Source organism: Fusarium musae, chromosome 1 (genome assembly GCF_019915245.1).
Source record: "Fusarium musae strain F31 chromosome 1, whole genome shotgun sequence".
NCBI classification, from domain to species: Eukaryota; Fungi; Ascomycota; class Sordariomycetes; order Hypocreales; family Nectriaceae; genus Fusarium; species Fusarium musae.
Window position 1 is genome coordinate 959,828 of NC_058387.1, and position 13,507 is coordinate 973,334.

General features: G+C 48.9%; 5 protein-coding genes across 5 annotated transcripts; 2 read left to right on the forward strand and 3 right to left on the reverse strand.

Moving 5' to 3' along the window:
* Nucleotides 1-233: 233 nt before the first annotated feature.
* Nucleotides 234-983, reverse strand: J7337_000304 (uncharacterized protein; the record flags this gene model as incomplete). Its single annotated transcript, XM_044818062.1, has 1 exon — nucleotides 234-983. The coding sequence occupies one exon, from the start codon at nucleotides 981-983 to the stop codon at nucleotides 234-236; it is 750 nt and encodes a 249-aa protein (XP_044685764.1).
* A 2,277-nt stretch (nucleotides 984-3,260) lies between these two features.
* On the forward strand, nucleotides 3,261-4,338 carry J7337_000305 (uncharacterized protein; the record flags this gene model as incomplete). The annotated part of the gene is made up of 5 exons (XM_044818063.1): nucleotides 3,261-3,475; nucleotides 3,531-3,620; nucleotides 3,674-3,900; nucleotides 3,952-4,136; nucleotides 4,186-4,338. 5 exons carry the CDS (start codon nucleotides 3,261-3,263, stop codon nucleotides 4,336-4,338), a joined length of 870 nt encoding a protein of 289 aa, XP_044685765.1.
* Nucleotides 4,339-5,086: 748 nt separating this feature from the next.
* J7337_000306 (uncharacterized protein) lies at nucleotides 5,087-6,682 on the reverse strand (the record flags this gene model as incomplete). Its single annotated transcript, XM_044818064.1, has 2 exons — nucleotides 5,087-5,948; nucleotides 5,997-6,682. 2 exons carry the CDS (start codon nucleotides 6,680-6,682, stop codon nucleotides 5,087-5,089), a joined length of 1,548 nt encoding a protein of 515 aa, XP_044685766.1.
* A 2,503-nt stretch (nucleotides 6,683-9,185) lies between these two features.
* On the forward strand, nucleotides 9,186-10,581 carry ARG8 (acetylornithine aminotransferase; the record flags this gene model as incomplete). The annotated part of the gene is made up of 2 exons (XM_044818065.1): nucleotides 9,186-9,500; nucleotides 9,556-10,581. The coding sequence occupies 2 exons, from the start codon at nucleotides 9,186-9,188 to the stop codon at nucleotides 10,579-10,581; spliced, it is 1,341 nt and encodes a 446-aa protein (XP_044685767.1).
* Nucleotides 10,582-10,946: 365 nt separating this feature from the next.
* Nucleotides 10,947-12,955, reverse strand: J7337_000308 (uncharacterized protein; the record flags this gene model as incomplete). The annotated part of the gene is made up of 4 exons (XM_044818066.1): nucleotides 10,947-11,000; nucleotides 11,051-12,277; nucleotides 12,432-12,459; nucleotides 12,522-12,955. The coding sequence occupies 4 exons, from the start codon at nucleotides 12,953-12,955 to the stop codon at nucleotides 10,947-10,949; spliced, it is 1,743 nt and encodes a 580-aa protein (XP_044685768.1).
* Nucleotides 12,956-13,507: the final 552 nt, after the last annotated feature.

Genomic DNA, 13,507 nt, shown 5'->3' on the forward strand with positions numbered 1-13,507 from the left:
GCAGGTCACTTCAGCTCAACAACTCAACCATGCGCTCACGGGAGATTGGATTATGTTGCTAGGCACAATATCACGGCGTTGCTAGGTCTCACTAAACGTGCTTGTTTCACGAGATGATTCTAGATTTGACATCCTTGACTTTCAGGAGATTATGTCGACGAGGCAACTCGGTAAAACTTGCTCATTTTTCTTTTAAGAAACTCCTGCTATTACGACTTGGTTTTCTGTCCCTCCTAGTTGGCATGCTTCTTGGTCGTCGTCTCGGTGTGATTGCTCGCAACTCGGGGATCACGGAATCCTTGGCTCTGATCACCGCGCTCAGCGACATTACCTCCTCCCTGTCCAAAGGCGCCCTGGAGGGACTGACTAGCTGACCGGTCATTGCTATTCTTGCTGTCGCTGCTGCTACCACCACCCTTGCTATTGCTGTCGTCGCCACCACCTGATTTGTCCACTCTAGGCTGATGTTGGTCGTGCTTCGTCGCGCTTCTCTTGGTTGGCGTGCCATCGTAATTGCTAGCCACTCTCGTATCCTTGGTCTCCTGTCCAGACCCGTCACCAGCTTTAGGTCCCCCAGTGCCAAACAAGCCCTGCAGCATTCCACTGCCGTGAGAAGTGCTCGACGTGCCGGGCTGGTCCTTGGCAGACATCTCAACTGAAGTTCGAACGTTGGAGCCGCCAGCGCCAACTCCGCCGCCTACTCCACCGCTGGGAAGCTTCTCGGGAGGTGCTGTGGTGCCCTCTTTGCGGTTCGAGTTGGCGTGGCTAAGCTCGTGGCCGCCCGTGACGGCATTTCCTCCAATGCCGGCGCCGCTGAGGCCTTCGGCCTTTTTGGCTTCCGCGCGACCCCTGCGATCTTGCTCAGGTGTGGTTTCGGGCTTGGATCTGCCTAGGTAGTAGACACCTGCACCGAGAGCTGCTACGCCTGAAATGATGGGAACTGCAGCGGAACCTTGTTGGCCAGCACCGAAAACTGCCTTCATTTTGATGGTGTTTTTAGGGAGTGAGTGATGTTTGAGTGTTTAGAATTGGTGTGTTGCAGAGCAATAGTTAGAGGTCAGATGAGATCAATTGGACAATGTTTGGTGAAGAGAATGGATTTCTCTCCTCTGTTTGTTTTTTACTGTCTCTGTCTGTGACGTCGTTGATACAGTCATGACATATGGGCTACTCATGATGACAGCATAGACGTGTAAGTCAATACCATAAACAGCAAGACGTCAGGGACCAGAGCAAGCCATGATGGATCAATTGTCGATAATGATGAGCCCTTTTATCAGGAGACAAAGCTATTGAGTCTTGTAATCACGATGCGGTTATAAAATGGCGATTGAAATGTGTAAATCATAATGATCGAGTCGAGTTGATAGCATGGAACTTGTGGACCAAATGCCATCAATGACGGCGTGAGTTCACCAACCAATGAGATTGTCGAGTCTCGGTCTTTTGTTCTTCCGACGACCCCCGGAAATACTGCACTGCAAGTACCGTATTCTTAGCGAGAGCACTAAAAGGCGGAACCGCGATTTAGCGTGATACTAAACCACGGAGCCGCAGTCAAAACCATTGTTTCCCCTCATCTCAGGGCGTTGCAGGGGCAGAATCTGGGGCAATGGGGAAAAGGGAAAAGGGAGTTGTTCAGACTCTGGACGTTCTTGGCCTTGGACGTGACGATCGATGCACTTTTGTATTGGGAGTGGGATCAGGTGACAGTCAATGCTGAATTGCGCTTTGACTGATGAGATGCTCTTCGATTCATTGTGAGCAGAGATACAGTCCATCAGAATCTGAATTGGAGAAGAGGGTTGCATTTCTCGAGTCAGTCAACGACCGTTACAACGTGTAACCAACTATTATCCAGCCATACAGAGATTAAACACTCTCAACAGCCGGTCTTGTCTCCTCTGTCAGCCCAGCTAAACTGGAACGCATCATAATCGACCCATCAACAAAAGCTTCTTGTCCCAGACACTGACTGACTTATACGTACCCTGCCACGGCCACGTTGCCCCTACACCACTGCCGTAACCTTATAGGCCTCCTCCGTAAATCTCATGTACATCCCATGGTATAGTGATATCCACTCATCTGGCAGCGGATCCGAAGTTCTGCTTCTTAGACCACCAACTCTAAGATGCACGGAGGTAGTACCAGTCCGGGGCCCCGGTGATCTCTGATACGTATCCATAATATACACATTCGTTGGGTAATTTCAATCCTTTCCCCAGACTACAGTTCTGTAAGTGATTTATTCTGTCTGTTGTGCTGTTTCTCCTATATCCTGTATAAGTCACCCAAATCTTCCCCTCACAGCACCTCAGCTGGCCGGGGAATAACGCAAAAGTCAATCTTGCCTCTCGATCTAGACTATCCTCAACTAGCAATTGATACGCGTAGAACATTCACTCTCCCCAAAAAGAACCCAAAACCCCCCCCCGCACAGAATGCATCAACGGTGAGGCTGCTTCCCTCCCTGGTCCCTGTCTCCCTCAGCCGGGCGAAGGGATCGTGTGGAGATGGTGGCATCTGAGGTTAGTAGAGACTAGAGAGAAGCTGTGAACTCCAACTCAAGGTCTTAGCGCTGCCAATCTAAACTCCTCCCCCGCAACGAACAAACGCAAACGCGCAACGCCAAGCTGGGGTACGATGCTACACTCCTTTAGGCTGCGAGAGGTTAGACCGAGACCAAAACTCGTCGAATCGGAGAGTTAGACCTTCTCCTTCTCCAACCCTGCTGTGGCTTTGATGAATCGAAGACATGCCTTGACTCGGATGACACGGCGCCAATGCCAACCAGACCAATACTTGCTTGTGCTTCTAGACGGACAGGCGGGCTGATCTTTCCTGACGCTCAGATGCCGTTGTTGTTTCCTCTTCTCCTAGTGGTGGAGATCTGCGACTGAATGGACAGACCACACAGGACCTGGGGAAGCAGAAGCAAAAGCAACATGAACCCAAGATGCAACATGGGGCCGGATCAAAGGGTGGCGCCCCTGTTCCGTGCCAATCTGGGGGAGCCAGGCTTGGCTTTTGAGCTTATGTCTCCGTATTGGCTTGTAATTTATATATATTAGGGGAGCTATGGCCTGATATAAGTCCGTCCCTGTCCCTGCATCTGCATTGACTTTGTTGTCTCTCTCTCCTCTTCACTACCCCATAATCTGATTTCGATTCTATATACTCATTGCGACTCTTCTCCTTTTCACTAAGAAAGATCAGTCTCTTCCCAACAATCTCCCATCCTGGACGAAATCACCATCATGGCCGCTACCACCGAGCACAGCGAGCAATTCAACGAGAAGCACGATGGTCTCAATGGCTTCGACCCCGAGGCCCAGCGCCTGGAGAGTCTAAACAGGTTGCGAACTGCCCAGAGTGTTCAGATGAGCCCTGAGTTGTTTGAGAAGCTTTACCTTTCGCCTATGAACAAAGTCAAGGGAGACCTCCGACAGACATTTGGAAACCCTACACCTATGTACGCTCGATTGACTTCTCCTTCTGTAGATGTCTATTACTGACAGCTATTATAGTGCTCTTGTTGGCTTCCTCCTCGCTTTCACACCCCTGACTTGCGATCTCATGGGCTGGCGAGGCGCTGGTGGCAGTGGTGCTGCCTCAAAGTACGTCTTCATCCCCTAACACTCCCTATCAACACGTCTAACATCAGCATCAGCGCCGTCTACGTCTTCATGGGTGGTCTCCTCATGATCATCGGTGGTATTCTCGAATGGGTTCTCGGCAACAGTTTCCCTGCCTGTGTCTTCTGCTCCTTCGGCGGTTTCTGGTTCTCTTACGGTGGCACTCTCATCCCTGCCTTTGCTGCCTACGCCTCTTATGCTCCCGCCGATGCCACATCCTCTGCTGAGGGTCTTGCTACTCGAGGTTTCAACGCCAGTCTTGGTGAGTCTACATTACTATGCTGGATGATGATCTTTTGCTGACGATACACAGCTTTCTGGTTGCTCTTCATGGGTCTCTTGTCCTTCATCTTCCTCATCTGTGCTTTCCGAACCAACGTTGTCTTCGTCATGATCTTCTTCAGCTTGACCTTCTGCTTCTTGATGATCACTGCTGCTTTCTGGGCTCTGGCCGATGACTTCACTGGAAACGCTAAGCTCGCACAAAAGCTCCTGGTGGTATGCCTCCTCCTATACTATACTTTGACCTCTTACTGACTTGTCACAGGCTGGTGGTGCCTTTGGATTCGTTACATGCATGTCTGGCTGGTACATCCTCATCGCTGTCCTCTTCGCCATCGTCGACTTCCCCATCCAAATCCCCGTTGGCGACTTGTCCACCGTCATCAAGGGACACAGCGAGAAGGCTCGTCGTGCTTAAGCTGGATATTATGGGATTAATAAGGAAAATGGGGTTGTAAGGATGATGCGCACATCGGGGCATCTCCTTATTGGCATTGGTGATGGCGTTGAATCATCCAACAATTGGAAATGGGTGGCTTCTTGTCCGACGTTCGGACCTCGAGATTCGAACTTGATTTCGTTATTGGTTATAGCCAAAGGATCTAGTTACTTTATTAGCGGAAAAGATAGTGAATACCAGGGACGTTTCCCAAATGATCTGCACCACTTTAATCATTCGCTTTGTGAAGCAACACTGGCTATGGAGTTTGGGAAGCATCCACACACACTAGGAGAAAAATGAATTATTTCTGAGCTGAGTTCGTTGAGCCATTATCTCTTTCATCTTCTACTTAATGGTCGCCATGTGCTACAACGAGAACTAGAAGCGATTCAAGGAGAAGACATACAGTAATGCCATACTTGATGCTCTAATGGTCACTGAGCTTGAGAACGACATTATGGGAGTATTGCCGTGTCGTATGTCCCTTTTCCAACTGGCTCCCTTCGTCGTTATGAGCACCAGACAATGTCCTTTTCGGGCTACAAGGAATAAATGCTGGGTGCCAGACTGAGGTTACCGGTAAGTCACAACGAATAGCAAGATAATTTAAAGATCATCATATATTGAGAAATATCACTTCAACTCCGGTACTCCCAAATTCGTGATTCATCTTTGGAAACTACTTCGCGGTTCCAGCCCCTTTCAGTATAGGTCCAAACCTTCTTCAAGCGACGCCTTTCTTTCTGAGAAGCACCTTGATATCATCCCCGTACCTCTCAAACCCAACGTTGAATCCTCCACGCAGAGTCGGCACTCTAAACTCCTCACCAGGAGCAGCCTCAATGTCAAAAGTTCGAAGCATAGTAGCAACAACAGAAAAGACGATATCAGTGCCAAACACGCGGCCAGGACACATATTACCAGCCACTCCAAAAGCTCTGACCTTGCGAACGGCACTTCCAGAGACTTCACCGACTTTGTTGATGAAGCGAGATGCTTTGAAGGTCGCGGCATCAGGGCCCCAGTTGTCGACGTCCAGATTGGATGCACACATTGGGAGCATGAAGATCTCTCCCTGAGGAACGGCAATGGGATCCGAGTCGGGGAGGTTGAGCATGAAATCGTGGCGAGCTATGCGAGCGACTCCTGTCATGTGAAGACGGAGAGTCTCGTACCAAGATGCCATCAGCCAGGGGCACTCAGAACGAACATTGGTAAAGTCAAGACGCGGCTTGTCTTCCCCTTCAACGTGTTTGAGCTGTTGAACCTCATTGAGGATGACTTTCATCAACTCTGGATCAGTCAGCAAGTGGCGTGTGAGCCAGACTGCAAGAGTGCTAGTGGTTGCCAGGAGACCTAGAGCTGAGACCATCTCAATGTGGTAGTAGTCTGGGTTGTTCTCCCAGTTGGGATCGCTATGGGCCACGACGTTGATACTGTGCGCGGTAGTCTTAACACGAGCTTCGCGGTGCTCGAGATGGAATTCGCGAAGTCTGGCGAGAAGGTACTTGCGAGAGTTCCAGGCTGAATTTGCTGTAAGCCAAGCGATGGGCCGTCCAAGAGTATCGAATGTCTCGCTGAGTTTCCTAAAGTTTGTCAGTATTTGCTGTCAGATTAAATTGGGTAGAACATACATGAACTCGTTGGAAAAGTCTTGATCCATACTCCAGGGGTTGGCAACTCCCCAGACTGCACTCGCTGTAGCAGAGACAGCCAACTCAAACACCCAACGTCCAACAAGAACTTCATTCGTCTCGGACATTTTCATCACACGCTCCCTAATGTTGTTGCTAGAGCGTTGATTCAGGGATACAATGTTCTCGGCGTGTCCAAACTTTTGCTTGTGCAAAGGCTGAGGGTTGTAACCGAAGACAGCCTTGATAGTCTCCTCCTTGAGGCCAAAGAGGCGAGGGCCAACGTAGACAAGAACTTGGGCAAGGCCAGTGTCATTGACGTGACGAGAGAGAACTCGGTCCATGCTGGGATGACAGACAGTGATTCGTGCAAAGGGGATGTTGATAGTGAAGATTGGTGCAGTGGTGGATTTGATCAGACGGTTGATGTAGCGAGTACTGTCGATGGTCAGGCCAAAGAGATGGCCTAACCAGGGAACAACACCAGATAGGCGGGGGAGGTTGGAGATGGAAGGGGTGTCATTGATGGAGGACTTCTCCTTGAAGGAGCTTGGAGATGAGAGGAATTTTAGGAGATGGCGAGTCAGTGCTGGAAGAACGTAGACAGAGACAGAGAAGAATATAAGGGTGGGAATGAGGTTGATGGTGAGGGAAGAGAGGGCCTGAGATGGGAGGATAGAAGACATGTTGAGTTGAATCAACACTAATCAATGATATAAGAAGAGAGGTAGAGAGATATCTGTGTAAGAGATGATGCGATAGTTGCTCTGATGAACCTCTTCTTTCGTTTGGCCATCACTTCCACTTATACAACTTCAAGATAGAGCTTCTCCTCAACTCCAAACCCCTTCTTCATCGTGATCAACTTCAGTTCTCGACAGATCTCTCCACCATCAACCTCAGCTGTTAACAAGCCCAAAGGCCTGGACTAGCAAACTTGCCATATCACATTCCCAGCTGCATCACTTATCACATGAATAATACCCCCAAGACCACGATCTAGCGAATTTTCGAGCCACACGCATCCAGAAAAGACTCCTGCACCCAATGAACTCGAAGAATCTTCATGTTTGTCGTTACACAGGACTCTGGATAGAGTTCGATGTTGTTGGAAAGACATATATGCAGTTGGTTCCTATTTCTAAAGGAGTGGGTGTACACGGCGATGCCCTCACTTGTGAACAATCCAACAGACATTCTAGATCCGGCGATGCCTTGGAAGTTGTCAATAGTTCATCAGCATCGCCCAGCCTTGTACCGCCTTCTCCGAGGCCCTTTTCTTACGTCGTCATGTCTCGCATATTATAGGAGGAAAAGGAGTTGGTGGCGTACACATTTGGGGTTGGACCAACTTGTGCTGATAACATGGCAATACGGTGAGAAAACGCTTATCTGTGCAATGCTAATAACCGTTACGCTTTATTTGACTTTCCAACGTCTAAGTTAAGTGTATTATTCTTCAGGAGACGGCAAGTCTAAAGTGTGTAGCTTTGTTAATAGACTTCTGTACCTGAGGCCAAAGGCACAAGCTGAAGTATACCACGCTTCAGACTACGAACCAACAGACCGGTTTGTGGAGTCTCCGAATCGTCCCGTTTGTGTGTAACCATTCTGGTTTAAGAAACTTTCGTTCAGGTTTCCCAATTCCAAGTCTTTGGGTCATAGGCTAATTGCACAACACCCTCTTTGTTCTCGCAGCCCATGCAGACATGTTGCCATCAAAAGTCTAGATCTACAACGAACAAATCCCTTTTTCGGATCGGTGCGAGTCCGGCCGAGTGCGACTCCAGCCTGATCTTCGGGCGCCGAGGAGAACAACGCCAAGTATAGTCGGTGTGAGTGTTGGACGCCATGATTTAGCCAGAGGAGGGGGATATTGTTCTACACTCCGGGTATTGGATCTTGCGTCAATTAGGTAGGTGACTCTTGTATCACTCAACTCATCGGGATCGTCGACGGAGGACTAATCACACGCATTGGTAAGGCTGCGACCAACGGTGGCGTGAATCTTTACTCCTCCAGCGGTGCACGATCCAGAGATCTACGCTCACATGAAAGAGGACTTGTATATGGCTGCGCAACGGTTTTTGACTTGATTGGATATAGTGACAATGTTGTATAACGGGCTTTAATTATAGGATATGGACTGGAATGCCGTTGTATGTTGGCGTCGGGTTTGGCTGGGCGGTGAAACGGGACACTGCTGAAGAATCAACCGGACGGAATGGCTATTACATCATTTCATCTCTAATATGATCCGAATTTGGAGAAAAGATGGTCCGGTGTATTGTTTGCGAGCTGTATGTAAGATTCTATGCAGTTAGATGTTCATGTTTCATGCGTTGGAATGTTAGGATCGGAGTCGCCTCAAGACAAAACACGACTCGCTCAATTGACAAACTGCATATGTCTGAGACATGCTTCTCAATTGCTTACTCGGGGAAATAATAGAGTAACGTACTTTATTGGTAGAGTCAAGAGTCCAAGATGACACGTCGAGTCTATTGTTCGTCTTAACTTATTGCCTCCAGTTTTACACGAAACACTGGCACAAGAATAAACATATCATAGGTACGATTGACGTGAATTCATTGGTATAGTTTGGTCACATAGTGAGCCTTCTTGTCTATTACACTTCAGTGTAAGAGGAGACAAGCGACTTTCAAGATGATGATGTTGGATCAGTTTTGAGCTACCAGTAACTGACATCGATACTCTTTACCACAGAGCTACCCGGGCATCGTACGTTTTCTACAAGACTCACCAGGTCATATACTGTGACTGATGTCATGAATTTTGTCTGAAGGATAGATGCACATTCATCCTCTTGATGAGTATTCACGCGGTGACTCAGTTTCGAGAGCATTGGTCTCTGAATAACAAGATGACACCACAAAGGCGCGCTTTCGAGGTTTCCTCAATATAAATTCATCGTAAATTAACAAGGATTAAATATGATTCCATTGATTGAGTCAAAACGTCTCCATATTGGATCCTTTTTTGGCAGGCAAGTGACTCGAATAAAGTTTTTAGTGTCAAAGTCCAACTGCGATAGCGGAGGCGATTGATAAGATAAGAATCACAAATATTCTCTCTCTCTTTCCCCTCCAAACCCAATTACACTCACTTCACCTTTGCATTTCCTCTCTTTTCCCCCATCTTCTTCTTATTTAATAATACACAATCGCAATGGCTATGCGACTTCCCCTCCGAGCTCGATTGGCGTCCTGCGCTGCCGTCGCCCGTCCTTGGATCGTCCGCCGAGGTTTCGCTTCGCTACCGAACGCCGACGTCGCGTCTGATTCCAAGAGCGCTGCCATTGTGAACGAGCATGCGCCTTATATGGTTGCCACATATGCTCGTCCTCCGCCTGTGTTTGTCAAGGGGAAGGGCTCGTGGCTGTGGGATGCTGAGGACCGAAAGTTCTTGGACTTTACAGCCGGTATCGCTGTCAATGGCCTCGGTCATTGCGATCCTGAGTTTACTCGAATCTTGAACGAGCAGGTAAGAAAACTATAGTTTAGATGGTGGAACTTGAGTTGCTAACGGTCAATGGTAGGCCCAAACTCTCGTTCACGCCTCCAACCTCTACTACAACCCATGGACGGGCGCCCTCTCCAAGCTCCTCGTCGAAAAAACCCTCGAATCAGGTGCCATGCACAACGCCGCCTCAGTCTTCGTCTGCAACTCTGGTTCCGAAGCCAACGAGGCCGCTATCAAGTTCGCCCGCAAAGCCGGAAAGGTCGTCGATCCCTCAGGCGAGAAGGTCGAGATCGTCTCGTTCAACAATGGTTTCCACGGCCGAACTATGGGCAGCTTGTCCGCGACACCGAACCCCAAGTACCAAAAGCCCTTTTCGCCCATGGTCCCTGGCTTTAAGACGGGAAACTACAACGATGTTTCTGGGATCAATGATTTGGTCACTGAGAAGACATGCGGTGTTATTGTTGAGCCTATTCAGGGTGAGGGTGGTGTTACTCCTGCGACTGAGGAGTTCCTTGTTGCGCTTGCGAAGCGATGTCGTGAGGTTGGTGCTGTTCTTATCTACGACGAGATTCAGTCTGGTCTCGGCCGAACAGGAACTCTCTGGGCTCACGGTAACTTGCCCAAGGAGGCTCATCCCGATGTCCTCACAACAGCCAAGGCTCTCGGAAATGGTTTCCCAATTGGTGCTGTGCTTGTTACGCAGGATGTGTCTGATAAGATGAAGGTCGGTGACCACGGTACCACCTTTGGCGGAAATCCTCTTGCCTGCCGTCTGGCGCACTACATTGTCGGCCGTCTCTCTGACAAACAACTCCAAGCCGACGTTCGCGCCAAGTCCGAGATCTTCAAGAAGCGCTTCGCCAAGCTCCAGAGCCAATATCCCGATCTTGTCACAGAGGTCCGTGGTCGAGGTCTGATCTTGGGTCTGCAGTTGTCTGAGGATCCTACAGCCATTATCAAGGCTGCCCGTGAGCGAGGCTTGCTCATCATTAGTGCTGGCGTTAACACATTGCGATTTGTGCCGAGCCTGACTGTTACTGATGAGGAGATCAACCAGGGGTTAGATATTGTGGAGGCCGCTATTGCTGCTACTCGATAGAGATAGAGTTGGTGTTTTATGATTACTGGTTAAAAGTGTTTGATGTTAAGATGAGAGCGAGACTAGACAAAAGGCTAGATACCATATACTGATTTACGTTTTGCGATTGCCATTAATATGATGAGACGAATGTCAATTATGGATATGAATAAAGGGGCCAATTGAGTCATCGGACTTAACACTAAGTTAGATGAGATGTAACCATGTTACGAGTGGAAATCACAAAGCTATGTGGAAAAACATTTCAGAATGTAGATTAAATTCAAGTCAATTGATGGCCTGTGTCCGTATACAAAACGCACATCGTGACACGCTCAACGCCAAACATCCCCGGTATCCTATATCGTATATCCGTCTATGTAAATCTAGCAAATAGCATGTGTCTTGCCAGTCTTGCCCTGGAGAGAATGCGACTCGCCCTGAGATATGTTAGTAAATGAGCAATTGTTACAGAATGCAAATGACTGACCTTGTAAACAGGGTGGGCATGCTTTCCACGACCCATGGCAGAAATATGATTCCTGATGTACTCTTCACGCTTCTTGATAGACTCCTGATCCGTCTCCTTGAGAAGACCGTGGCACAGCTTGACATCGCAGATAAGCTGGTCACATCGACTCTTTGTAAAGTCCTCTCGGACAACAACACGCAACATCTTGACACCAGAGTTGGGAGCCATGGTGTAAGCGGGGACGACCCAACCTCGAGATCGGAGGTGGTGGGCGAGAGCAAACTCATCGTAGTAGCGATCAGGATCACCGCCCTCTTCAACAGTCTTGAATCGGAAGGCAACGAGGGGGAGACCAGCTCCAGATCGTTCTGACATGATGACGAAACCCAGGTTCTCCAGGGTTTCTGTCAGGTAGTCGGCAGTACGGGTAAGGTTGCTCATGATAGCACGGTAACCATGCTTTCCGAGACGGATGAGCTGGTAGTATTGGCCAATGACCTGTGATGCACCCTTGGAGAAGTTGAGGGTAAAAGAGGATTGGTCAGCTCCGAGGTAGTTGATGTTGAAGACGAGCTCTTGAGGAAGATACTCGGGAGATCGCCAGATGACCCAACCAACACCAGGGTACACAAGACCGTACTTGTGACCTGAAACGTTGATGGAAACAACCTTTTCACATCGGAAATCCCATTCTAGGTCGGGGACCACGAATGGAGCGACAAAACCGCCACTGGCAGCATCGACGTGAATAGGAACATCAAGGTTTCGCTCAACGAGGAGATCGTTGATGGCCTTGATATCCTCGTACTCGCCAGTGTAAGTAGTTCCGAGAATAGCACACATGCCAATGGTATTCTCGTCACACAGATCAACAGCCTCATCAGGATCCATGACGAAGCGATCAGGAGTGCAGTAGACGAGCTTCTCGTCAATCTCGAAATAACGAGTGGCCTTTTCCCAACAGACTTGCACAGCAGATGACATGACGATGTTGGGGTGCTCGGTGCTCTTTCCCTCAGCTTGCCTGCGGTTCTTCCAGCGCTTCTTCATGGCCAGGACAGCGAGCATAATAGCTTCTGATGAACCAACAGTGGATGTACCGACTGATTCGCCGGGAGGCGCGTGGAAAAGATCGCCGATCATGTTGACACAGCGGTTCTGAATGTCGGCGGATTGAGGGTACTCTTCGTAATCGATGAAGTTCTTGGAGAAGGACTCAGCCATGAGCTTTTCGGCTTCATCTTCCTGTTGTGGGTGTTAGTGAAGCTATTCAGAGATACGACGGTGGGGTAATTTAGTGTCAGTGCTGGTGTTGTCCCCAGAGCCAAGAAATAAATGGTTTCGTCTCCGCTGCCCGTGGGCGGGCTTGGCAAACGACGGATATGGATTGATTACGTACCATGTAAGTAGTAACAAAAGATGCCAAGCTAGTGAAGTAGCTGTTAGCAGCTGTTTTCGGATCATCAAAGTGGAGGCAATGGAAACTTACTTGAGCATGGGGTTGTTGTCGAGACTCAGATCATCCTTGATCATGCGATACGCAATGTCGCGGGGCATCTCATTCTCTGGCATATGATGCCTGGGGAGATCCATGCCCGCAAAGCGAGAGCCGTAGACGCTGGTGGTGAACTCATCCTGATAGCTCGCAAGCTGCATCTGGGGCTTTCTCGAGGTGCGAGAGCTCGTGGAGCGGACAGACGCAGCTTCAGAGTCGTCTCTGGCACGGACAACAGAGAGATGGGACATGTTGTCGATGAACGAAGGAGTAACAGTTCCGTTGGCAGAAGAAGGAAGATGTTGGCCGCTGGAGGAGGGGAAGTAACCGTTTGTACTTGTTGATTTCACGGGTCTTCCTTGGTCGTCTGTCTCGATGATGGGAACAGGTGAGGCAGCCTCACTTGAAGAATGTTGTACGAGACTCATGATGAAAGAGTTGGGGGAAGAGGGGTAGCTCTTGATATAGGCAGTAGATATCACACACAAAGTCTAATGTAGTGCAATGTAGTAGGCCAAAAAGGGAAAAACGGGAGCTGCCGATTTTTCCTTTCCTTGCTTGTTTGCTTTCGTATAGTGCAGTGAAGTGTTTGGTATGCGTGGCGCGTCTTTGGATGTGCTCGTTTTAGTTGGTTAGAGCTACAGTGACGATGACGGCAAGCCGCAGCCGTGAAGGTTCAGTGGAGGGGTAGAACGGGAAGCTCGGCAATAATTTCTGGTGTTTGAGAGCTGAAGCTGTCCCTTAGCGTGGAGGGGAAAAGGACGTGTAATGCAAGAGTTGTTATGATAGAGATGAGGGGGGCTAGATATCCAGAGGATGGATGGATGGATATATATGAGATGGATGGTTATGTTATGTATGAGTGATGCAATAGAAAGTAGTATACGAACGGAATCGAGAGAAAGCAAAAGAACTCTCGTCGAGGCAGAGCCACCGACTTTTTAAACAATTCTCATGAGGACGTGAATAAAATAAATGCC